General features: G+C 43.4%; 1 protein-coding gene across 2 annotated transcripts in view; it reads right to left on the reverse strand.

Annotated features, from left to right (window-relative positions):
- TTLL1 (tubulin tyrosine ligase like 1) overlaps positions 1 to 27837 on the reverse strand; it is a 40789-nt gene that overhangs the window by 6060 nt on the left and 6892 nt on the right. Inside the window, exons 1-7 of one of the 2 annotated variants that reach the window (XM_044994528.1) lie at positions 25836 to 25960; positions 16444 to 16560; positions 12273 to 12481; positions 8513 to 8693; positions 7017 to 7151; positions 6741 to 6849; positions 1271 to 1414 (exon numbers count right to left, since the gene is read on the reverse strand). In XM_044994528.1, the coding sequence (XP_044850463.1) occupies positions 1271 to 1414; positions 6741 to 6849; positions 7017 to 7151; positions 8513 to 8693; positions 12273 to 12481; positions 16444 to 16556 (891 nt within the window). In that variant the 5' untranslated portion in view covers positions 16557 to 16560; positions 25836 to 25960. Of the gene's footprint in view, positions 1 to 1270; positions 1415 to 6740; positions 6850 to 7016; positions 7152 to 8512; positions 8694 to 12272; positions 12482 to 16443; positions 16561 to 25835; positions 25961 to 27837 lie in introns of those variants that run through there. The other variant, XM_044994536.1, reaches the window with a different exon arrangement.

The raw sequence follows: 27837 nt of genomic DNA on the forward strand, positions 1-27837 counted from the left end.
CAACCATGGGTATGCATACCCCTGGGGGTACATCAACTCATCTAGATATTTGCCTAGTTTTACAACAGGCTACATAAAAAGTACTAGCAAAGTCAGTACAAGCTAAAATTTCATACAGACAATGACTTGTTTATACTGCTCTATATACTATACACTGAAATGTAAGTACAATATTTATGTTCCAATTGATTTATTTGATAATTATATGGTAAAAATGAGAAAGTATGCAATTTTTCAGTAATAGTGTGCAGCAACGCTTTTGTATTTTTATATCTGATTTTGTAAGCAAGTCGTTTTTAAGTGAGATGAAATTTGACAAATCAGATTCCTGAAAAGGGGTACAATAGTCTGGAAAAGTTGAGAACCACTGATTCAAAGAACCCTTTGTAGCAGGTCAGTATAGATGGTTTCCAGAAATTAATATTGAAAGGTTTTCAGTCTTGCAGGGCATAGGGGAAGGAAGGAAAAGCATTTCTCCTGTTAAATTTAGGAAATAGGAAGGAGCACTGAAGCTATCAGAACACTTCCCCCTCTGTCTATTATCTGTTTTCCTTCTGCTCTTCACATTGTTCCTCTTCTCTTTTACAATTCTGTTAATATTGGGATGAGCTGCCTTTTCTTCTAGCATCTAATTTGGCAATTTGGGAAACTGCCTTCTGTAAATGCCTGCTGCTACCCATACGCTATAAAGCTCTGTCAATCTATTCAGGAGGAAAGGGGATACATGGTGGTGCCATAGTTTTTTGGCATGAGTTTGGGATAACTATATTACTCACATATCAGAGAGCTGCAAATAAGTTCCATTTTGTTTAGAGAATTTATGTAAGAAAGAACCTTAACACCCTGGCATTTTGTTTGACAAATTGTCTTCCCAGGCTATTTCCTCCTACGACAAATTTGTTACTACTGAAACATGTCAGGGCTAGGCAGAGGTTAGGGTAATTCAAAAGTGACTTTAAATGAGAGTAAGAGTTTGTGATGGTTTCAGCACATTAATTTACTCATTTAATATACACACAAACAGCCTGACCCCACAATCAGGTTTCTCTAAGCACTCTGAGCTCTACAGGGACACTGAGAGGTGACAGAGTTTTTGAAAAGAACAAAAAGGTAAGACAGTAGCATGAGAGCATCAGCATTCAAAACAACAATCCAGCAGCAGGAAATGAATTGCTTTAGTTTTTTTCTTTACTGTAAACTTGTTTTCATGACTATTGAAAGTCTGCAGCCATGAGAATAACTCTGCCAGCATTCCATTAGCACTACTCACTGCAACGGCCTTCAGCGACTGCACAATTATCCAATGAATTTCATCGAACAGTTTGTTAGTGACCTCCTTTCCACGAGTACTCTCTAGATACAAGCGCAAGTTACTCACTGTCCATTTGCCTCCGTGGATATGATTGTAGTCATCCTACAGAGTTAAGGAGTTAATTCAGTCTCATGGAGTTTGCAATTATTCAGCAGTTGTATTCTCAGCCATACAAACTTACACTTGTTTCTAAGCACAAGTTTATTTTTTAAAACTATTTTTACTGAATGACATTTTGCAGGATATGTAAGGCCCCAATTTTTACTTTGCACAGCTGTCTATGTAACATAGAACACATTTTAAATCACCTACATCTAATTACATAGCAAATCACAAAAACAAGCGTTAAAACTTGTCTTATGGTAATTACAATTACATAAGAACAATAATCAAACAGAAGCTGCATTTTGACAGTCTAACGATGCAGGAGAGGACACAGGAAATAGAGTTTAGGATTGGAATGATTGGGAGATCAGATTTTCAAGACTGAAAGGAAAGGGTTAGGTTTGGGGAGAGGGTTGTTTCATTGGAGAGGAGGACTAGAAGAGTGGTTAATTTAACAATGGTTAAACCACTGTTAAGTTAACCTTTTAAAAAATGTAGCACTGACAGCACGTTTGAAAGTCTCTGAAATACATGAAATATGACCAACCATTTCTATTGTGAGTAGTCAGTCTTTTCCCTCAGCAGGAAAAAAAGTTGATCTAATAGTCAGCACTCACTGGGAGACACCACCACCAGTCTCAGTCATGAACATACAGAAACAATGACAGCAATGTTCTTCAACATTGTATTTAAAATTATTTTTAATTCATAATTTTGATAAAATATATCTGGCTACCACTAGATTAGACTGTACTGCAACTGTAAATGGAAAAGAAGGCTACTCTGTATTTATCCCACATATTTATCCTTTTAGGAAGCGAACCTGTGAAGTCTTGAAATATATTATGCCTGAAAGGCAAAGAAGACAAACTGAGGCTACTCCAGAACTGGCAAGCAAGACACATACTAATGAAGCTCCTGAGTAACTGTGACAGTCTGTATCCCTGTGTTCACCCTTTTTACAAAACTATAATGGATTTTGTACAAAGCATGCCTTGTGAGGTATCATTTGAAAACTCATAATTTGCTGATCATTATTATCCTGGTAAAATGTCTGGTAACATTGTATGTAAAGTTATACGGTTCTCCTGTATAACATTACTGAGATACACTCCAAGTTTAGAGAAGCAGGCACAAAACAGTTCCTCAAAGACAAAAGGCAAACTGACGCCTCAGCCAGGTGTCAACAAAATCAAATGGATTATCACCTGTTTAAGTGGCCATTCTTTGGCAGGAAAAAGGGTGCAAGCAAGAAACCTACATTTTGGCAAAGAAACAGCTGGAGGTTCCCATTCCCACAGACCATCTGTCTCCTGAACCTCAGCTGGAGATGACTTTCAAAGAAAAAGAGGACTATAAGAAAAGGGAACAGAGGCTCCAAAATACTCCTCTTTCTTCTCAGACATCAACGCTACCTGAAGGACAAGGAAATTAACACTGAACTGGGGGAAGTGGTCCTGACTGAAATAAGACTAGTGAAGCATGTGACGAGAGAAACTAGTGAAGCATGTGACGAGAGAATTCATTTAGCTTGTTAAGTTAGCAAAGAGTCCTGTGGCACCTTATAGACTAACAGACGTTTTGGAGCATGAGCTTTCGTGGGTGAGTACCCACTTCGTTGGAAGCTCATGCTCCAAAACGTCTGTTAGTCTATAAGGTGCCACAAGACTCTTTGCTGCTTTTACAGATCCAGACTAACACGGCTACCCCTCTGATACTTAAGTTAGATATTCATTGTGTTTTACCTTTTTATTTTCTTGTAACCAATTCTAACTCTTATGCCTGATTACTTGTAATCACTTAAAATCTATCTTTCTGTAGTTAATAAATTTATTTGATTGTTTTATCTAAACCAGCACGTGTTTGGATTGAAGTGTTTGGGGAAACTTCATTTTGGGATAGTAAGATTTGTGCCTATCATTTCTATTAATGACATGATGGATTTTAAATGAGTTTGTATTGTCCTGTGCTGGGCAGTACAATACACACATTTCTGGGGGAAAGTTTGGAACTGGGACTTTGCTGGTGTTGCCTTGAAGTGTAATTGAGGAGTGGCTGGCTATAGCATTCACACAATATAGCTGGGAGTGATTTACATGCTGAGGGCAGTGAGAGAGCAGACCAGGAGTGGTTGCTCTCATAGCGAAGCCATGTAAAAGGCACTCCAGGTTGGAGAATTGAGGGAACGCAGCTGTCTATCGGTCCAGATTGTACCCTGAGGAATGTCACAGTACCTCTCAGTGTATATTTTTTAGCTTTATAAAGGCTCTTCTCAGAGTTTCCAAGAATGTTATTTATTTTGTGAGGCTGCTAAATTATAAACCACGATGTGCCCTGGAAACAAAAATAAAACTTTAGTGGAAGACTGTGTTTACCCATCAGAGAACAAAGCATAAGAAGCCTCCGTATTTATTTATAGGCTTTTCTACAGTGCTGATCTTTGTAGTGTCTGAGAACCTGTATAGACTGAAGCATCTGAAACATGTGATTCTCACTACTTGCCCCATGAGAAACTTCTTAAGATTCCAAATTCCTGCTAGGGGATGTACATCAAAGCTTCAACCCTGTTCAATCTACACTTTGATTCCAGAATACCTGTCCTGAAAGTCTGAGCAGATGTGACTGGATAGAGTGATGCATATCATGTGCTGGTTAACAAAGAACATGATAGCGAATTGGACCACACTGTATCACTTATATCTGCCATGAGGCCTACAAGAAATCTCCAACCAATTCTGGCTAGGTAGAAACAGAAGAGATTGCTGTTATTTTGTTTACATTTTTTACACACACACACACACACACACACACACACACACACACACACACACACACACACGTTCAGTGATTTAGACTCAAATATCCAAGTGTTTGTTTATTATTACTGAAAGAGAATTTCCCTTCCCTTTTGTTCCTATTTTTTTGTTTCGCTTGCTTGCTTGATCTTATCTGAAATTAGATTATAAACTTTTTGAGGGATGGATTATGTCTTCCCATGTGTTTGCACCACACATACTACAAAGAGACCACAATTGTGACTGGGGGCACTGAGAACTACTGGAATACTAATAAATATTTTAAGTTAAAAGTTAATTTCCCTGGACTTGAACTAAGATTTCAGAGGAAACCCATGACCTTAATCTCGTGGTAATTTGGGCACTCACAACAGTTTATACAAAAAGCAAGAATCTTATTCTAGCATTTACCTATCTGATTGATTAAGATCGCTTCCAGAGCTACAGAGCTTTCATATAGCAGAACAACAGATATTGACTTGTGTGTGGGCCCTTCTTCCAAGTAGACTTGACTACTCTTATTCATTCCTCTCTCATTTCTAGGCTGGACTACTCTAATGTGCATTACTGGGAGCAGACCTAACCTTGAAAGTAATACAATCGAGCTGATAGGGAACATGGCCTTCATGCTAACTGGGACATGTACCTAAAACCTACATTCCAATCTCAACCCCATCAGCCTGTTCACTGCCAAGTGCAATGCAGGGTGTCAATTATGTATAAAGTTCTAAATAGCTTGAGCCACAGCTACTCCAAGACCAATTCTCCTTGTGTCCTATCTTATCAGTCAGCTAGCTGGAATGCTTTTGAGAGCTAAGTTCTCAGATGACAAGGAATATTCAGTATTGTGGAAAAAGAGCATTCATTGGTGAGCAACCTTGTCTTTCAAATTTACTCCTGCTTATAGCCACTAAAGTCAGAACTTAATGTTTAAGATTTGTGTTATTATTACAGTACTTCCCGGAGGCCCTGGTTAGAATCCGAGCCCTGTTGTACTATGCACTGTACAAATACAGTAGAAGATAGACCTTGCCCTAAAGAGTTTAGGATTTTAAATACAGTAACTCCTCACTTAAAGTTGTCACGGTTAACAATGTTTTAACCGTGTTGCTGATCAATTAGGGAACATGCTTGTTTAAAGTTGTGCAATGCTCCCTTCTAACGTCGTTTGGCAGCCGCCTACTTTGTCCATTGTTTGCAGGAAGAGCAGCCCGTTGCAGCTAGCTGGTGGGGGCTTGTAGCCAGGGTGGACCGGCAGCCCCCGTATCAGCTGCCCGCTCCCCTAACTTCCCTGTGCTGCAGCCGCCCAGCAGGCTACCAATTGCTAGCAGTTCAGCTGTCCCTCCCCGCACTGCCATGTGCTGCTCCTGCCCTCTGCCTTGGAGCTGCTCCCAGAGACTCCTGCTTGCTTGAGGAAGGGGGGGCTAATGTCAGGGTGTCACCCTCCCCCCTGCTCCTGCACCCTGCTTACCCCTTCTCCAAATAGAGCAGGGAGGGAACACAGACGAAGAGAAACAGAGCTTGGGGCAGCAGCAGCTGTCTCAACTTCCTGATCCACTTAAAAAGACAACGCACTTAAGAGTGGGTCTGCTTACTTAAAGGGGCAGTGTGCATTTTTCTCTCTCTCCCCCACACACAAGGTGTGTGTTTCTCTCTGTCTGCTATGCTGTCTCCCCTCCCTCGTGTTCGTGCTGCTGTGTGTGAGAGGCTACATTAGCAACAATGTGTTAACCCTTAAGGGCTCAGCCGAGTGCTAGTTCATCATTTAGCAGCAAGGCATTCCCTGGGAAATATCCCTCCCTCTTCCACCCTCTAACTTCACCACTTCAACCAAGCTTCACAATCATCATAGCTTGTGAAAATTGTTTGTTTAAAACGTATACTGTGTGTACATCTATATAATATATAGTTTTTTGTCTGGTGAAAAAAATTTCCCTGGAACCTAACCCCTCCTCCCCCATTTACATTAATTCTTATGGGGAAATTGGATTTGCTTAACATCGTTTCACTAAAAGTCGTATTTTTCAGGAACATAACTACAACGTTAAGCGAGGAGTTACTGTACTATATTTAATCTATTTTAAGACACTATCAAAATTGTAAAATACAAAACAATCAAGTACAATTTGATTAAGTATTTATTATTGATAGTTGGGGTGATGATCTGACGTACAAAGCAGTACATTTATCTATAGCCACATTTATGGCCACTTTAAAATGCTAGTGCTTAGGTACAGCTTTATAGACTTATGAATACATATGCTTTTAACTGTTGAAGTTTGAAACTGAAAATATCCACATTATAGTGCTGCGCTGTGTTCCATCTATTATCTCATGTGCTTTTGAAGTAATATGAATCAATTATGTTTTGCAAAAAAAATGCATAACAAATATTTAGCTCAGATGACTTAATGAGGAGGAGGGTGAAGAACAGAACAAAATACACAAGTGCTTATATTCCATTTTTATGTCATTTAAAATAATCCAGTTTGCTGTTAAATTAGTATTTTTGAAACTCAAACACTTACCCCATGTTTCTGAATGGCAACATTTGTAAGATGTACAAACATGTTATCTAATTCGCTTGTACTTGGTGTATATTTTACTGTGCAAAACCGGCAAAATCCAAGTTTATACCTTAAACAAAAAAGACATTTAATATGTTAAATGCAACTAGCGGTGAGGAAAATAATTTTAAAATACTAGATGCTTGGTAAATTTCTCTGTACAATGTGTGCAGAACCTTTTGGCTGAATATATCTTAACACTGAAAAAAAAAGAGCTAGAAATTAGTTTGATCTTACATGTAACACCGCAGCGGACGATACGTAGACACTAAAACGTACAAGCGCAGGTCAAATTTCTTCCCACCAATCAGTAATGGATTGTTGATATAGAGAGAAATTACATAGGCTTCTTTAGAAGACTGAGAAACAAACCTAGAAAAAGTACATAGTATATTTCAGAATGTGCTGATTAAATGTTGAAATGTTTTCCTCCCTTAGAAGCAGTCTCTCAAAAAGTAATGAAGTTCTAACTTTACTAAAATCCTGTATCACACTTCAATTAAGTTTTAATATTATGCTGGTTAATGTGTGCAGGGCACTTAGTTTCACTGTGTACAAAAACATAGCTAAAACAAATGAGTGGGATTAGCTGTCCATTTAAGTTTTTTACATTTCACTGTTATAAGAAGAGCATTTAGGCTCCGACTCAGCAAGCTATTTTATTTAGCAAAGCCCTTAAATACAGACTTGGGGCTTTTGCAATTATGTTTATCAGTTGTCAATCTTGATGATTTAAACCATCAAGCCACGTTAATGACAGTTTGCCTCTTAAATTATCAATAATTTTCAGTAAGATCTGACTGTTAAAAGTCCTCTAGGAAATGGTGTCACCAACATTTTTAAACCCAAGGGGAAAAAAGACAACTAAGAAAAAATGCAAAAAAGTAGTTCTTCAGGTTGCTTTTGTATTGGAGGCTACTTGTCTCAGAGTTACTTTTTTAATCAGAATGGGATAACAAAAAAGGTCAAGTGATACAGATTTTTCTCTTGGTAGAGCAGCCACATTCCTCCTCTGTGTTGGGTGGGATTGGAGACAAAAAACGAGGATCATGGTCCCTATCCCCAAGTTTCTTCCTCTTCTGACTCACTGTGAGGATGCTCTATTCCTTCCTCCCACCTTAATGCAAGTCTTAGATTTTATGGCTTCCCTATTCATGAGGCCCAGCTGTCAGCTCTGCTCTTTAACTGCCTAATAGGCCACAGCTAATAGCTCCTCTCTCCAGGCCCCTTATTGAAGGCAGCCCATGCAGGCTGTTTTTTTCTACCCAGAATAGTGAAGAGATTTCATGGTTCAACTGAGGATGGGTGTTGTACAATGTCACACACTCTTCCTCAGGCTGAAAATGAAGTCACTTACTAGAAGTGAAAGACTTTCCTCTAACTCACAATTCTTTAATGCTGTGAAGCAAAATCATTATTCCAGTCTGCCCATGCAATTTTATTCCTCATAGAGTTGGGCATACAAACCCTGCACCTTCACAGAAAGCATATTTAGATAGTGTAGCTCACTGAATTAGTGCTTGTGCCACATGGCACCAAATGCAATAATTGGCACTAAGAGCTGTTTGAAGCAGGAAGTCATTAAATGAGAAAATGCAACTATAATGAAGTAACGCTAAGTGGTTTGGTGCACGGAAAGAGTTCTCCATTAGTGAACTGATATTAAGCATGCCAGACTGTGACAGAATATTACAAAATACACAAAAATTGGGAGGGAAGGAAGTTAAACTTACGAAGATGTTTTACTGTCTCGAGACCACTTTTTAATTTGAGAGAGTTTATTGATAAGAAATATCCCCTTCCCCTGGGCTTTCCCGCAAGGTTTCATAATCCAGGTGCTGGAAGGATTTTTCCTGAATTCTTCAACAAACAGGTTGTAATCAGCAGGGAGCATAAAGGTGACAGGCACAAAATCTACATCAAACAAAAAGCAAGATTTAGAACTTTATATCTAGCAAGGATATCAATGTATACAGGTAAAAATATCTTCGCTGGCTTTCCATTCTTCAGTACAGATTGACTACCGTGTCCTTGTCTGATCTACTCCCTTTTGATATGAGAGAACATAAGACCACAACATAAGAACAGCAATACTGTGGAAGACCAATGGTCCATCTAACCCAGAGTCCTGTCTTCCGACTGTGGTCAGTGCCAGAACAGGGCAATTACTGAGTGATCCATCCTGTATGATCCATTCCCAGCTTCTGGCAGTCAAAGGTTTAGGGTCACCCAGAGCATGGGGTTGCATCCCTGACCATCTTGGCCAAAAGCTATTGATGGACCTAACCTCCATGAACTTATCTAATTTTTATTTTAACCCAGTTATAATTTTGGCTTTCACAACGTCCTCTGGCAACACATTCCACAGATTGACTGTGCGTCATATGAAGTACATCCTTATGTTTGTTTTACATCTGTTAATTTCATTGGGTGACCCTAGTGTGTGTGTTATGTGAAGGGGTAAATACTTCCTTATGCACGTTCCTTATATATGCTTTTATAGACCTCTATCATATTCCCATTTAGTCATTTCTTCTAAGATGAACAGTCCCCGTCTTTTTAATCTCTCCTCATATGGAAGCTATTTTATACCCAAGTCATTTTTTTTGCCCTTCTCTGTACTTTTTCCAATTCTAATATATCTTTTTTGAGATTGTGCAACCAGAACTGCATGCAGTATTCAAGGTATGGGTACACCATGGATTTATATAGTGGCATTATAATATTTTCTAGCACTTTCTCAATGGTTCCTAACATTGTTAGCTTTTTTCACTGCCAATGTAGACTGATGTTTTCAGAGAACTAGCCATGATGACTCCAAGATCTCTTTCTTAAGTGGTTAACAGCCAATTTAGACCCCAACATTTTGTATGTATAGTTGGGATTATGTTTTCCTATATGCATTACTTTGCACTTATCAACGCTGAATTTAATCTGCCATTTTGTTGCCCAGTCAGCTTTGGATTTATGGTAACTATCTTCAGTAGGTTTGTATCATCTGCAGATGTTACCACCTTATTGTTTACTCTCTTTTCTTGATAATTTATGAATAGCATTGGTTCCAGTACAGATCCTTGCAGGACCCCACTATTTACCTCTCTCCACTGTGAGAAACGACCATTTATTCCTACCTTTTGTTTCCTATCTTTTAACCAGTTACCAATCCAGAAGAGGACCTTCCCTCTTATCCTAGGACTACTCACTTTAGTTAAGAGCCTCTAGTATGGGACCTTGTCAAAGGCTTTCTTAATGTCCAAGTACACTATATAAACCGGATTACCCTTGTCCACATGTTTGTTGACACTGTCAAAGAATTCTAATAGATTGGTATGGCATGATTTCCCTTTACAAAAGCCACATTGTCTCTTTCCGAACATATTATGTTCATCTATGTGTCTGATGATTCTGTTCTTACCTACAGTTTCAACAAATTTGCCTGATACTGAAGTTACGCTTACCAGCCTGTAATTGCCAGCACTGCCTTTTGGAGCCTTTTTTAAAAATTGGTGCTACATTATCTATCCTTCAGTCATCTGGTACAGAGGCTGAGTTAAGCACCAGGTTACATACCACAGTTAGTAGTTCTACAATTTCATATTTTGAATTACTTCAGAACTCTTAGGTGAAAACCATCTGATCCTGGTGACTACTGCTATTTAATTTATTAATTTGTTTCAAAACCTCCTCTACTGACACCTCAATCTGGGATAACTTGGAAAAAATGGAAAATGGAACTTGGGGGGGTTCTAAAGTGAAAAACCGTGTAAAGGTTTTAACTATTTTGTCCCACAAATAAGAGAAAGCTGTTTTAGTTTTGAAATAGTTGGTAAAAAGTTCTAGAATCTCACAGCTAAGTCTCTGCATGAAACCCCAAACCTTCCCAACAGCCTCTTCCATCCTTCTTCTTTTGCTTCTGTGGCAACACACCTCTTTCGTCACATCAGGGCCGAGTGTTTTTCTCTCTCTGCATTGAGAGGGTCTGGGGTAAATCAGTCCCACTCCGGAGGTTTAATACTTCACACTGGTTTATTGACAATATTTACTGGTTAGGCCTTAGTGTTGGCCCGAGGGCTTCTTTAAACAAAACCAAAAAAATTACATTTCCTAACTCCCACTGGAATACTGCTTCTTCTTATGCCGGCTACTAATTGCCAGCCATCCTCTCTAACACACTCTAGGCCCAGGTATGCTGGGAACCAAGGCCTCCTCTCCAAAAAGAAATAAATACTAGATTTTCCCCTTATGGGAAAAAAACAGCTCTTTATCTAGAAGAAGCCTTTTCCCCTGGCTGCACAAAACCCTTCTGCAGCTTGAGTCTCATCCCTCTTCTCTTTTCACCGTTAATGGGAGAGGTCTTTAAAGGCCGCAGGCTGCCCTTAATTAGATTCAGATGTCCATAATTAACCTGAGCTAACCTCTTCCACTTCATAGGGAAAAAGGCATTAACTATTCTACAACTGATATACCTGCCTTCAGCCACACTTCCAGAACTGTGAGGTCTAGTTCTGATTAAAAATTGAGAAAATTCTTAACCTTAATAAAAGGGAAATAATGGCTTTTTGTGATAGTGATTCAGAGTAACTTTTAAAAAGGGCCACCCAAAGTATGTCAATTTAAAATAATGTTAACTTTGTTATCAGCACCAATGTAGAAGCTTAAAACTTCCTCCAAAATTTGTCTTCCTTCATATATGTGACTAGTGGTATACAAGAGGGGCATATGGTTCAGTACTCTGAGTTTAGAACAGGGAACAAGGAACGCCCAAGTGTTAATCCCAATTATTAACTGCCTCTGAAGCCCTGAGCAAGTTACAGGCCCTTTGCCTCATTGTCTCTATTTGTAGAAGATTTATCCATTATCTTTCAAGGAAATGTTTGAGAAGAGCTTTAAAAATGTAACACACTATATAAAATACTAAGAATTATTTGTGTTCTTTTTGCTAGTGTGGTGAGTGAACCTGAAAATTTTTTTTACTCGCTTGTTCACACGCAAGAACAATATCATGACTAAGGCTATGTTTGTGTCATTGAAGCCCTGCTACATCATTAGAACCACTACTATAAATGTACCATTGACAAGATACTAGCAAAGATGCCAAGGACTGAATGTGGACATTCAATTATGGCACCCTTAAAAATACTCTTTAAAGAGCAGCACCGAGGCACTTTGACAGGTAATTTGGTGATGCTTGCAATTTCGTTGCCCATGCCAAACCTATTCCCCAGATTAAAAAAAAAAAAAACCACACAATTTTAGTCTCCAACACTTTCTGACATCTCTGAGCACTAAATTTTCTGAAAGCATCATACTAAAGCTGTGATGTGTAAATTTATCTAGCTTAGGCAAGAATCCCAAACGGATTCCAACATCCAGTACTGCTTTTGTTTGAAGTGCATTAATCTGCAGTTTTATCCTACTATTATCACAAAATGATCATGTACAATCTATGTGTGATCAATAACAAGAACGATGCTGGCAGTCAGAAATATATACCTAAATAAATATATTTTCCATTCTCATCTTTCTCTGCAAGAGGACTCCCTTCTTTTTCTAGTTCTTTCCTATATCTCTTGATATTTTTCACCATCAAGTCCTTCCTCGTCAGCTCATAGTGGTTCGGGAAATGGTTGACGATTTGGTCATCAGAAAGCCGGTAACCAGTTTCCACACTGAAAACATTGCGGATGGTTTGTACGCTCATCCTAGAAGGTGAAACAAACATCAGATGATTTCCTCCCAAGCAACATCATTCAAAAGGAGGACAATCAAGTTGTTGTCTCCTTTATTTTCTAATTCCACTTTGGTTAGCGTACTGAATTTAGAAGATTAAAAGAAAAAAGACTAAGCATAATGTTAAGGAATGCTACTTTTAAGGGAATCTGTAACCTCTCTCTGTGTTTAACATTTCTTTGAAACTTCTACACGTCTTGAACCAATGTTAGTGAATCCAGATGAAATCCTGCCAGACAAGACTGCAGGCCTACAGGCGCTATTTACTCCTTCACCAGTTCTGAAACCAGAGCAGGGACAGAAGGGAGTCAACTTGTGCCCATCCTATCCTGGCACTATCAGTGGCCAATCAGTCAACAACAGAACTTGGGAACACCCAATACATGCCCACACACCATAGCAGCACCTCTCTGGAGCTCCTATCTTGTTCTTCAAAATCTCAACTTTCCTTTGCTATAAAAAGAAAAGAAATCTAACTTATGTTTTGAAGAAAACTTCACAAATACGGATATGATTCAGAGACATCTGCAAGTCTGCAAAGAGCCTGGAACAATAGCTCTGGGAGGTGTGAACTGCACTATTCATCTCTGTAAGGTGCAGGTCCTACTTTGACATCCACATTGCTAACTATTTAATTCCTCATCTAAGGGTATGGCTGCACTTACAAATCTGCAGCGCTGGTCGTCCAGCTGTGCAGGGCCAGCGCTGGTGTGTGGCCACACTCACAGCTACCAGCGCTGGTGTGTGGCCACATTTGCAGCGCTGTTGGGAGTGATGCATTATGGGCAGCTATCCCAGCATTCAAGTGGCAGCAACGTGCTTTTCAAAAGAGGGGGGTGGGGTGGGGCGTAGTGTGACAGGGAGCGGGCGAGAGAGAGAGAGAGTGGATTTTTGGAGCCAACACTGTGTGTTACCTTCCTGCCTTGAAAAATCAGAACATGTTCCCGATCCCTTACCCTTAACTCTTAACTGCAAACAGCCTGCAGCCAACGGACTCCCTCTCTCCCCTCTGCCCCGTTTCTGTCAAGCAAACACTCACTCCCTGCCTGCCTCATTATCTCATTTGATTGTTCACAGATTGATCACAGCAAACAGGAGCTGTGTTTGTAGATAAGCAGCTCCGGGATCAACGGAGCTACGGAGCTCCGAGTTCACAACAAAACAAAGAGAGGCTGCATAACAAAACAAAGAGAGTAATTTATAAAAGCATTCTGGGATATCTGCTAATACCCTGGAGGCCAATAACAGCGCTGGTGTGTGGCCACACTTGATGACCAGCGCTGCAGCACCAGCGCTGCAATCTTTATTCCCCATGCTGAGCCAGGTGTACGGCCAGCGCTGCAGCCAGGGAGTTGCAGCGCTGGATGTGCCCTGCAGGTGTGGACACTTACTAATTGCAGCGCTGGAAAGCCTCCACCAGCGCTGCAACTCGCAAGTGTAGCCATACCCTAAGAAAGGAAAGGGAGATCTGCACCATTTACTGTGACTGACTATGACAATCAAGGTCCAGACACTCCAAGGGGACAAGAGGCCTGAACTCCAAATAGGCAAATGAATCATCTGGTTCTATACAATATTGACTAAAGTCTTTTACAAAAGCTTGTAACGTTCTAAACATGGTCATTATGACATCTATATACAGACGAATGTTATGAATTCAAGTATACAGAAAACTGTGCTCATGATTTGTAGTGCCGTCAGCAGGGAGGGGCTGCCTCCCCAACCAGAAGACACTAGCTCCATGCACCTAATATTGTACAATTCAGGAAAAGACAAATGATGGGTCTTTAGAGTTAGGCTATGTCTACATTGGTAACTGGACGAAAAAACTTTTGTCTTTCAGAGGTGTTAAAAACACACACACACACACACACACACACACACCCCGAAAGACAAAAGTTTTGCTGACAAGTGGCGGTGTGAACAGCTCTTTATCGGCAGGAACGCTCTCCAGACGACAACGCTAATGCTGCTCGTTGGGAGTGGAAGTTTTTTGTCAGCAGGAGAGTCGACAAGCAGTGGCTACACTGCGTGCCTTTTAGCGGCATGGCTGTGGCGGCACAGTTGTGTCACTAAAAACTGTAGTGTAGACATAGCCTTAGTGAGAAAACACAGACATCCCAGCTAGAATTTTCCCACCCTGAATAACCAGAAGTCACCGAGACAAGAGAAAAAAACAAAAGAAGAGAAAAAGCCCTTTCAAATAGGATGCTTGAAACTGAGGTCTCCATTCAGAAACTAAGGGACAGTCAACTGGCGGGTGCTGTCCGTGAAACCATGGATCCTCTCTATGACATGGGGTATGCTGGGAAACTGTTCAGAGGCAACAGGCATCTTGTGTTAGAAAGTGAAGTTTATCTAATTTGAAAATGTAAAGCCTAAGGTTATATCTTTGCGTTTATTTTCTGTGTAACTTTAATGTGTATGCTTCCCCTTTGAATCTATGATTTTTCTATTAAAGAAACTTTTTGTTTAGTTTTACACCAAGCAGGTCTCTGATGTGCAAACTGTGTGGAGTGTGTGCGCCAAAGCAAGCTGGTATATGGGGGGCTGGTTTCATGCCTTTGGGGATGATGAACCAAAGGGGAAAAGTCTGACTGTCTGGTGATTAAGAACTCCGGGTGGATGAATTTGGGGAGACTTGGGATCAGAACAGCTGTTGCGGTCACCCTGCAAGGAGCAATTAGGCTGGTGGAAGCCAAGGTGAGACCTTTATGCTTGCGGCTTGGCTACCAGTGTCAGGGCTCTGAGCCACAGCAGCATAGCATTAACCCACAATCAGGGGCGAGGGATTCTAACTAAAAGTGTGTGTGTGGAGGTGGGGGGGGAGGGAGGAAACACAAGGCATGGCCTGGGGAAAGGGCCTCAGGGGCTGACAAGCTGCAGGTAGGCCACGGTAAGACCCACCCGGGCAGCTGTGGGGAGCCGTAGACCCTTTATCTGCCCTGATGGGGAGCCTGGGGGGGAGGGGAAGGACATGGGCTGGGGGCCGCTCTCCGGGGCCCACCGCCCCCCAGGCAGGTGAAAGGTCCTCAGCTCCCTACAGCTGCCTGGGTTCCACAGGCCACTCTTACCCGAGCCGGGCTCCAGCTTCCGGCTTGGCCGGGGAGGGGCAGGGCCTCAGGAGTTGATGAGTGGCAGGGGGCTGGGCCCGTGGCAAAAGGTGGACCTCTGCAGTCATAGGGCAAAAAAGTGGGTTAGTGGGGTACAGATTGTAATAAGAATCTGTAACCCATTAACCCCCCTTTTGGGCCCATGAAAGCAGAGGTGTTAACTGACCAGTTTAACTTGAACGGTCCCTTAGTATATGTGCTAACTACTTATGCTAAACAATCTGTTCCATCTTGCATTTAGCTGTGATGCTCAGAGTACCTTTTCCAGACCTAAAGAAGATCTCTGTGTGGCTCAAAAGTTTGTCTCTCTCTCTCCAACAGAAGTTGGTCCAGTAAAACTAAGCGATATTACCCATCTTATCTCTCTAATATCATGGGACTGACATAGCTAAAACTACACTGCATATATTTCAGGTGGCAGCTTTTGAAAACAAAACAAAAAATCAACCCATGAAACAATCAAAGAAAAAAACCACACCTACCTCCTATGCCTCAGTCCTGCCACTGGATTAATACAGACAGGCCCCTGCACCCCTAGGGAGCCCTACTGACTTCAATGGGGCTTGCACAGGTAGAAGGGTCTCCTCATGCAGATGTAACTGCAGGATTAAGGCCCTGCAGTGCTAGAGAAAACACTGGCAATTTAATGGAGGTATGCTTCCCTCTCAGTGTTAAAAGACATTGGTGATATTCTACATTTGTATGGAGCCTTTAATTTTTAATATTAACAATAAATCATTAACACTGGTTTTAGTTATGGAAAAGTTCATTTTAAAATGTACTGCAAATTGAAAAATATGAGAATTCTTATATGTACTTACCAGTAAAAATTCCAGTCTTCATTTTCTGCCACCTGAATCCATCCTCTCTTTTCAAAGTTATTTATTAGCACGGACTTTTCTATGTCAGTTACCCATTTCACTTTTCCTGCCATTATCCTAAAAAAAAAATCAACTTGTAGTGTGGCATAGTTTCAAGACTGCCTCTCTTTCATTTTGTACTTAACACAGGCCAGATAAATCCAAATGGGGAAATGAAAGTGTATCCACAGGGTAACTTACCTTTAACCTTTTTAGAGGAGGAAGTAAATTCATTCAGTATTTGAGAAAGATGATGGCTCCATTAGCACTAGAGACTGAAGTCCTATATTTATTCCCAGAACAGATATAGCATAGGTAGCAGTAGTTGCAAGCCTCTTTCATGATGCCCTGACAGCGTCCCTCAAATCCCACCTAAGGGACCACACTTAGGAATGAGAACATAATTCAAGTCTCTATGGCCTCTCCAAAACTGCTAACAAGAGTACAGATTAGCATCAACTGTGCTAGTGACTATCTGTCCACTGAACTGAGACCACCAACTTGCCTTTATCTTGGATAATGTTTACAAAATAAAATTTCGTGTACTGGAAATTTTATCACTTATAGTCAACACTTAAATGAAAATATCTCTTTTAAATGGTAGATATTTCATGGCCCACCTTACTCAGTAACTATGGAAACAACAATGTGAGACTATGTAAAGGATTTATGTTGTGAATCCTCTATCAACTATTCACAGTATACTGTAGGACACAACATTTTTTATTTAATTTCAAAATCTCCTTGTTGTTTTTCATATGATTGTTTCTTTATTTCATATAAAACTGCTAGATAGCAACTTGCTTCTGGTTGGTTGCATTGACCAGCAACTCTCAAGAGCGTTAACAATATTAATCTCCCGAGTCAAGATCTTCACAACGCTTACTGTAGAAGAGCCCTTTAAAGCCACACCCTGATGAAATAGTCACTTCCTGTCATCTAGAACTCACTTCCTATATCTCATTTCTCACATAGCAGCATAACACCCTTCCAATACACAATTAAAAAAAAAATCTAACAGACATTATAATGAAATCACTGAGGATCTCAGTGGGTGCAGGCATCTGGCAGAGTGGATCTAATTGGAAGAGCATGGTTTAACTACAACTATTATGCAACTAAATTAATTAGTGGAGCCAAAGATGACCTGTCTGTCTTCAACAGGGTTAAGTTATGATATGCAAGACCCCAATGTTGCTATTCAATCCACAAGTTACTTTTAAAATTGAACTCCAGAGGAGTTGCCTAGTTAGCTCCTCCATAGCTATTTGAAAAAAATGAAAATTGCTGGCTCGTAATAGGTTAAAAAACCCACCCATCAAGTTCCTCAGATCAAATGCCACTATTCTGACTGAGACAGACAAGAGTTCTCTTCTGGCTCTGCCTGGGAAAACAGGCAAAGGACAAACTGCTGTCATCTGAGAGCCAGAAAAAAATGTAAAAAACATCTCACACAATACTCTGCATCTATTCTGAGATGTAAAATACGATATCAAAAGGAAAATAACTTAATAAATGAATTAAACTGTATGATTTTCAAGTGAATCTGAAATTAAAACTTCAAACTCACATTTACTAGTGGACTCTCAATTATGCTTTTATTTTTTTTCTGAAGATTAAAAAATAATTCTGAATTGATATAAGGCAGACTTGTGTGAGAGAAAGAGTGATCTTGTGGTCAAGACACAGGGAATAAAACTAAAAAGATCTGTCATCAATTCCCAGCTTTGCTGCAGACTTCTTATGGGGCCTTGGATAAATTACTTAATTTCTCTGTGGCTCAAGTTCAACCCTCACAGGAAGTATTATCCCCATTTTATATTTCTCGTACGTTTGTCTGTCTTGTCTATTTATATTGTAAATTCTTCAGGGCAGGTGCCTCCTACTCCTATCTTAGGCCCTGATCCTGCAAAGATTTATGAACAGGCTTTAAAGGGCTCATTTAGCTGAAGGGAAGTGTGTCTTTCACTGGCAGTAAATGACTCACTAATATACGTGAGCTCATGGTATTATTAAAAGTGCAAGCTTTCAGGGCTTCTCACCTGTTTCTTCACTTCAAAACAATTAAAAACTAGAGGCATAATAAACTAATTTCTGAAAACCAAAATTAAATACAAAGGAAGTTGGCTGCCACAGCATCTTTTCCCGCAGGGCCATCTTTTTACTAAGCCCTGGTCTATACTACAAGTTTAGGTCGAATTTAGCAGCGTTAGATTGATTTAACCCTGCACCCGTCCACACAGTGAAGCCATTTTTGTCGACTTAAAGGGCTCTTAAAATCAATTTCGGTACTCCTCTCCGACGAGCGCTGAAATCGACATCGCAGGGTCGAATTTAGGGTAGTGTGGATGCAATTCGACGGTATTGGGCTCCGGGAGCTATCCCAGAGTACTCCCTTGTGACCGCTCTGGACAGCACTTTCAACTCAGATGCACTAGCAAGGTACACAGCAAAAACCCTGGGAACTTTTGAATTTCTTTTCCTGTTTGGCCAGCGTGGCGAGCTCATCAGCACAGGTGACCATGCAGTCCCAGAATCGCAAAAGAGCTCCAGCATGGACCGAACGGGAGGTACTGGATCTGATCACTGTTTGGGGAGACGAATCTGTGGTATCAGAACTCCGTTCCAAAAGACTAAATGACAAAATATTTGAAAAAATCTCCAAGGGCATGATGGACAGAGACTACAACAGGGACCCGCAGCAGTGCCGCAAGAAAATTAAGGAGTTCAGGCAAGCCTACCAAAAAACCAAAGGGGTAAACGGCTGCTCCGGGTCAGAGCCCCAGACATGCTGTTTCTATGATGAGCTGCATGCAATTGTAGGGGGGGGCCCTACCACTACCCCACCCCTGTCCGTGGACACCTGCAATGGGGGGAGTCTCAAGCAACAGGGATGAGGATTTTGGGGACGAGGAAGATGAGGAGGTGGAGGAGGATGAAGATAGCGCACAGCATGCAAGCGGAGAAACCATTCTCCCCAACAGCCAGGAACTGTTTATCATCCTGGAGCCAATACTCTCCCAACCCTCTCAAGGCAGGCTCATGGACCATGAAGCCAGAGAAGGCACCTCTGGTGAGTGTACCTTTGTAAATATAATGCATGGTTTAAAAGCAAGCATGTTTAATTATTAATTTGCCCTGGAGACTTTGGATACATTCGCAGCCAGTACAGTCCCTCCTTTTAAATGGCCAACCCAATGGGTGCTTGGTATGGGAAAGGTGGGCGCTGCTGTTTGAAACCATTCCCACGTTTTGAAGGTTGAAGAAGCTGAAAGACTGGCATACCGTGGCTGCCTGCAAGCCAAATTCTGTTGCCCGGCCCTGCATGTGTGATCTCTCACACCAAACCGGCAGGCCCTGAATATAAGAGGCAAAATGCGACCTTGTACCGAAAGCACGTGCTATGTAATGTTAACAGCTTTTTCACCATGAAAGAGTCTACCCACTGTTCTCTAAAATGTCTTTTTATATACTACTCTCCCTTTTTTTCCTCCCGCAGCTGCAAGTGTTTCAACACTACCCCTATCATATCCGTTCCAGAGGCTAGCACAGATAAGAAGGCGAAAAAAACCGCACTCGTGATTAAATATTCTCTGAGCTCATGCGGTCCTCCCACACTGAAAGCTCAGCAGAATGCACGGAGGCAATGTCAGAGTCCAGGAAAGCAGAAAATTAACACGAGGACAGGAGGGACAAATGAGATGAGAGGTGGAGGGAGCAAGATGAGAGATGGCGACAGCGCGATGAGCAGAGGCAGGATGCAATGCTGAGGCTACTGGGGGATCAAACTGATATGCTCTGGCATCTGGTGGAACTGCAGGAAAGGCAGCAGGAGCAAAGACCGCTGCTGCTGCCCCTGTGTAACTGCCTGCCCTCCTCCACAAGTTCCATTCCTCCTCACCCAGACTCCCAAGAATGCGCGAGGGGAGGGGGACGCCTCCAGGCACCCAACCACTCCACCCCAGAGGACTGCCCAAGCAACAGAAGGCTGGCATTCAATAAGTTTTGAAGTGCAGCTTGGCTTTGTCCTTCCCTCCTCCCCTCATCCACCACCCCACCTGGTGCTTCCCTCCTGCCCCACCCCTCCCGGGCTACCTTGGCAGTTATCCCCCTATTTGTGTGATGAATTAATAAAGAATGCATGATTTTGAAACAATAATGACTTTATTGCCTCTGCAAGAGGTGATCCAAGGAGGGAGGGCGGTTGGCTTACAGGGAAGTAGAGTGAACCAGGGGAGCAGGTTTTCATCAAGGAGAAACATGGGATGGTTGGGAAAGATACATGACACTCGCATCTTCAGGAACTCTGGTCTGTTTGAACAGCTGCAGGAAGGGATTTACTTCCCAGACCAGAAAATAACTGTTGGGGACGTTGAAATGCCTATAGTTATCCTTGGGGACTGGAACTGTCACACTGTAACCTGGCCAGTCATGAAACTGGTTTTCAAAGCTTCTCTGATGTGCAGTGCGCCCTGCTGTGCTCTTCCAATTGCCCTGGTGTCTGCCTGTGCGTAATCAGTGGCCAGGCGATTTGCGTCAACCTCCCACCCTGCCATAAACGTCTCCCCCTTATTCTCACAGATATTGTGGAGCACGCAGCAAGCGGCAATAACAATTGGAATACTGGTTTCGCTGAGGTCTAACCGAGTCAGTAAACAGCGCCAGCAAGCTTTTAAATGTCCAAATGCACATTCTACCACCATTCTGCACTTGCTCAGCCTATAGTTAAACAGCTCCTGACTACTGTCCAGGCTGCCTGTGTATGGCTTCATGAGCCATGACATTAAGGGGTAGGCTGGGTCCCCAAGGATAACTATAGGCATTTCAATGTCCCCAACAGTTATTTTCTGGTCTGGGAAGTAAGTCCCTTCCTGCAGCTGTTCAAACAGATCAGAGTTCCTGAAGATGCGAGTGTCATGTATCTTTCCCAACCGTCCCACATTGATGTCGGTGAAACGTCCCTTGTGATCCACCAGTGCTTGCAGCACCATTGAAAAGTACCCCTTGAGGTTTATGTACTGGCTGCCAAGGTGGTCCGGTCCCAAGATAGGGATATGCGTTCCATCTATCGCCCTACCACAGTTAGGGAATCTCATTGCAGCAAAGCCATCCACTACGACCTGCACATTTCCCAGAGTCACTACCCTTGATAGCAGCAGCTCAGTGACTGCATTGGCTACTTGGATCACAGCAGCTCCCACAGTAGATTTACCCACTCCAAACTGATTCCTGACTGACCAGTAGCTGTCTGGCGTTGCAAGCTTCCAGAGGGCTATTGCCACTCAGTTCTCAACTGTGAGGGCTGCTCTCATCTTGGTATTCTTGCACTTCAGGGCAGGGGAAAGCAAGTCACAAAGTTCTATGAAAGTGCCCTTATGCATGCAAAAGCTTTGCAGCCACTGGGAATCATCCCAGACCTGCAACACTACATGATACCACCAGTCTGTGCTTGTTTCCCGGGCCCAGAATCGGCGTTCCACGGCATGAACCTGCCCCATTACCACCATGATGTTCAAATTGCCAGGGCCCGTACTTTGAGAGAAGTCTGTGTCCATGTCCTCATCACTATCGTGATTGCGCTGTCGTCACCTGCTCACACCTGCAGGATAATGCACGAGTTGTTTACAATGCTCACAACAGCAGCGGCGAGCTGAGCGGCCTCCATGCTTGCCATGGGATGGCGTCTGCAGGAGAGCAGAGTTGCAGTGGAAGCGGTGGATGACGACAGATGCCACGAGAATAGATATTTATACGAAACGATGAGTGGACCTGCGAGGTGGAGTCATGACACCAGGAGAGCAGAGTTGCAGCGGAAGCGGTGGAGGATGACAGTTAGCACCGCGCACATTTCCCGAGGAAGAACAAAAGTTCCTGTGAGCCCATGACAGACAACATGGAGAAATTCGCTATCGAAACTCAAGCAAGAGAGCAGAGTTGCAGCGGAAGCGGTGGATGACAATGGGATGCCACAAGAATAGATATTTATGAAGAATAACTAGAGGACCTGAAAGGTCAATTCATGGCACCAGGAGAGCAGAGTTGCAGTGGAAGGGGTGGTTGGATGACAACTGTTAGCAGTCCTACTGCACCATCTGCTGAAAACAGTATGGCGTCTGCACAGAAAAAAGGCGTGAAACGATTGCCTGCCTTTGCTTTCACGGAGGGAGGGGCGACGGACGACATGTACCCCAAACCACCCGCGACAATGTTTTTGCCCCATCAGGCATTGGGAGTTCAACCCAGAATTCCAATGGACAGCGGAGACTGCAGGAACTGTGGGATAGCTACCCACAGTGCAACGCTCCGAAAGTCGACACTAGCCACGGTACTGTGGACGCACTCCACTGATTTAATGCGCTTAGTGGGGACACACACAATCAACTGTATAAAATCGCTTCCTAAAAATCAACTTCTATAAATTCGACCTAATTTCATAGTGTAGACATACCCTAAGATATTAAAACACATCCTACATTTTCTTAAACAACTCATTGGAGATACTGGCCTAGCAAAACAGCTCTACACTACCATACAGGAGAGAGGTTCAGTTACTCGTTCTGGTATCTTGTTCCCAAGAAGGTTATGCACTCAGACATGTAAGGAGGGTGTTCTAGAGATTTTTAAAACTGACTCCTCCAGTCTATTAAACCACAGCAGACTAGTTAGTCCTCTCCCCTGTTTAACACCCTGGGGATATAACCACCTTCCAGAGTAAACAGTGAATTTCAAAGCTACAGGAGAACTGAACTGTGTTTGTACCCTCCTTTATTGCTTCTTTGTGGTGATTAAAATTTGCCACAAAGTTTCTTTTTCTGCCCCTCCCTTCTTTTTTTAATTAAAAGACACACACACACACACACTCACTCTATCTAGGTACTTAAATAGGCCCTCCATACTGGAGCATCTGAGTTCTTCACAAATATAGATGAATTTATCCTCACAACACAATTATGAGGCTAGAAAATATCCCCACCAGGGCAACAGAGAGATTAGGTAACTTTTTGAAGGTGACAGAGGAAGTGTGTGGCAAAGTTAAGCACAGAATTTAACCCCCAGTGTCTAAACCACAAGACCATCCTTCCTTTCATTTTAGGAATATTAAATCTTGATGTCCCTATTTTTAAAGGGCTCAAGATCTAATGGGAGGTCAATATTACAAGAGACTCAAATTTAGCACTCAGGATATTTGGATGCTTTGATTATCCCATGAGGATGCATAATTAGACTTTTAAAGCTTTGTATTTTTTATAATGTAGTTACAAATAACTGCAAGCAAAAATATTTGTCTTAGGCTACAGTAACTCTGAAAAAGATTACAGGAAAGTAACACAACATATATTCAACAGTATAGGTAATACTTTAAGGCTACAATCAAGGGTAGTATAAATTTAATCCAATATCTGATGCTCAGTCTAAAGGGATTTATATCCTATATGCCTCTCTCCCCCCCCCGCCACCACAGTGTGATTAGATCAGTGATCACCAACCAGTAGATCGTGATTGACTGGTCGATCCTGGAGCCTCTGACAATCGATCACAATCTCCAGCCACTAAAAGTCCGGCAGAGTAGCATAGCTAAGGCTCTTTGCCTGCCCATGCCCTGCTCCTGAAAGCGGCCAACACGTCCCTACGGCCCAGGGGGTGGGGGCAGGGGGTCTCCACAGCTCCCATTGGCTGGGAATGGGGAACTGTGGAAAATGGGAGCTGGTGCCTGCAGGGAGGGGCAGCACACGGAGCCTCATGCCCTCCCCCAGGGTCTGCAGGGACGTGACAGCTGCTTCTGGAAATGGCGCAGGGCCGGGGCAGGCAGGGAGCCTGCCTTAGCCACGCTGAGCCACCGACCAGGAGCCACCCGAGGTAAGCACAGCCTGCTGGGAGCCCACACCCCTCCCGCACCCCAACCCCCTGCCTTGAGCCTCCACCTGGAGCCAGCACCCCAAACCCCTTCCTCAGCCCTGAGCCCCCTCCCAGAGCCAGCACCCCTCACCCCTCCTGTACCCCAACCCCAAGCTCAGCCTGGAGCCTCCTCCCACATTCCTAACCCCTCAGCCTCAGCCCAGAGCCCGCACCCCCTCCCACATCCCTACCCCAGCCCGGTGAAAGTGAGTGAGGGTGCAGGAGAGTGAGCAACGGAGGGAGAGGGATGAGTGAATGGAGAAGGGTCTCGGGGGAAGAGGCGGGGCCTCAGGGAAGGAGTGGGGTAGATCCTGGGTTGCATTTACATTCAAAAAGTGATCTTGTGCATAAGAGGGCTGAAGACCACTGGATTAGATGATCTAACAGGTTCTCTCCATCTCTGATGTTTAAGACTACAATTTTGCGTTCATACTCAAGCAATACCCTTTAAAGTTGATATAAAAATCTCATTAAATCAGTGGAAGTTTTGCCTGTGTAAGAGAACTGCAGGATCAGATTATCTGATACCAGGTATATTTTAAAAGTTCTTAAATATCAAATAAATGGCAGCTAAACAGTAAAAGTTGTACAATGAACTGGTACATAATAAAATACAAATATACATAAATTAATTGGAACTATAGAGATCAGTAATCCAGAATTACTAGAAACACATCACATATAAAGTGATAAATTTAAACTAGATAAATACAAACTCCATGGGCCCACTCTCACAAGTGCTTACTACTACTGAACATAGTGTTTGCTACTGAGAGTAGTCCCATTGGGATAAGTCATGGACTAGGAACTCAAGGTAGTACCAACTCACTTGGTAGTAAACATTTACAGGGTCAGAGCCCCAAGGCTTACCAGTGTCAAGGCTACGCAGAATTAAATTTGGTATACTTAAAACTGTATTAAAATACATAGCATTACACACATACAATTTTAAAAAATCAGCCCCAAGATACTAAAGTGAGTGGGCCCTTCAGCAGTGTCTACAGATAGATAACATATATTTCAATGTATATTTATACATTTCTAGAAAGCAGGTCATTAAAGATAAATCACAGATACAGGGTATAGAACGGCTTGAGACACGTCAATACAAATCACCATGACATGGGTTATCATGATAGCAGCAATGTAGTTGAGCTGGGGCAGAATCTCCTCTTCTGGCACCCAGGGATGGAGGGATTAGTATGGGGTGGGCTGGGGAAGGCTGAGCTGGGGGAAGTGGGTCCCCCCCATGTGGGGGGGGGGGCTGGTGTGTTGGGGGAGGTGGGTCCCCCCCATGGGGGCGGGGGGGGGCTGATGTAGCGCTGCGTGAAGGGGTTTCGGGCACCGCCCCTCTCCGCTGCTGCCTGGGGCGGGGGGTGTTGAAGGGGAACCGCCGCCCGCCCCTGCTGCGATGGGGGTCCCTCCCCTGCAGGCCCCGCGGAGTCTCCGGCTCTCACCTGCCCGCGGGAGGGGGCCGCTCCCGCCGGGACTTCGGCTGGGCTCCCCCGGCTCCTCCTCACACCCCGCCAGCCACCCCCATGGCCGCCTCCGCCCCGCTACCGCCCGCCCGCCGGCTCCATGCGCTGCCCCGCTGCCGAGAGGCGCCGGCCAGGAGCGTCCCGCGGGGGGCGGGAGCAGCCGCAGCAGGGCCGCCGCCGCCCCTACGGCTTCCGGGGCCACTCCCTGGTAACGGGGGACGCGGCCACCCCGCCGGGGATACTTCCGGGGGAGGGGCGGCAGCTACGAGAGACCCCGTAACACAGACCCAGCCACCCCCAATCACTGAGACCCCCAGCGACCCCCTAGGCCCTGCCCCACCGCCACCCCCAACCAGAGACCCCCAAACCCACACGGCCACCCCCAAATTACCGAGACCCCCCAGACACCCTCTGAGCCCTGCCCCACAGCCACCCCCAACCAGAGACCCCCAAACGGCCACTCCCAAATTACTGAGACCCCCCCAGACACCCTCTGAGCCCTGCCCCACAGCCACCCCCAACCAGAGACCCCCCATACCTGCACACCCACTGCCAAATTACTGAGACCCCCAGACACTCCCTTGGCCCTCCCCACAGCCACCCCCAACCGGAGACCCTTATGCCCATCCCCTACCCCCAAATTACTGAGATCCCAGAGATTGCTGCCCCCCACAACCATCCCTGAACCACTGAGACCCTCACACCAGAACAGCCACCCCCGAACCACTGAGATGACTCCTTCCCCCCCAACAGCTACCCTCGAGACCCCTGGACCTGCATAGCCACCCCTGAACCATAGAGACCCCAAAGACCTCTGCACTCTGTGGCCACCCACTGAACCACAGAGACCTCTGACATCCCAGCACTGCACAGCCACCCTTCTGCACCACTGACATCCTCTGCACTGTGGAGCCCCCAGACCTGTACATCCCTCATAGCCACCCTCCCACCCTATGTATTTATTTATTTATTTATTATGGAAGCACACACTTACAAGCCACAGTCATGGACAAGTACCCCATTGTGCTAAGCTCCATAAAAAACACAGAACAAAAAGAAAATCCTTGCCCCAAAGAGCTTACAATATAAGCATAAGTCATGACAACAGGTGGAGACAGACAGGCAAATGGAGGAGCACAAGAAGACACTATCTGCCAGCATGATAGGCAGCAATTTCAGCACACCAGCTGCCTAACCTTGTCACATTTTTGCAGACATCAGAGCAAAGAAGAGTTTTAAGGAGGGATTTGAAAGAGGAAAATGGGAGAACTCTTTCCAAGCATGAGGGGCAGCATGTGAAAAAGAATGAAAGTGTTTGCTTGTAAAATTAAAAAGCCAGTCACTGTATTACAGAGACCCCTTACAGACACCTTGGCACTGTAGAGACCTCCTCCAGGGCCCCAGACACCCTCTGCAGTATAGAAATCTCTCTCTCTCTCACACACACACACACTATTCCCCCCCCCCCCGGATTTATACAGCCCTTCCTCCCCCCATGGTAAAAAGCAGTATATAATAATGTAATTAAAGTCTATATCACAATTACCATTAAGATATTGTCATGGTTATTTTTAGTAAAAGTCAGAGGCAGGTCACAGGCAATAAACAAAAATTCAGGGAAGCCTGTGATGTAGCCTATAGGGCTAGTTTGCTTGCTTGCCTATATATCTTTTCTTATGAATGTAACCACTTGTTATATTATAGGTTTATTATTTGTTGTTATAATTAGAGTATTTTGGCTGTTTGTATTCGAGTATTTTAGTTGTAACGCAAGGAACCTACAGGCCACATCCTATACGTTGAGCTAGGGCAAGTTAGCATACAGATATTCGAGATATGTGATGATGAGCTGGAGCATGCAGTATATATGTTTGGAATCTTTAACAGAGATAAGTGGGCATATTAAAGCAAGTTAGTAGGTAAGGTTACCCAAGTTCGTGGCCTTTTTCAGACTTAACAGATACACTACAAAGAACATGGA

This window comes from Mauremys mutica, chromosome 1 (assembly GCF_020497125.1).
Source record: "Mauremys mutica isolate MM-2020 ecotype Southern chromosome 1, ASM2049712v1, whole genome shotgun sequence".
Lineage (NCBI taxonomy): Eukaryota > Metazoa > Chordata > Testudines > Geoemydidae > Mauremys > Mauremys mutica.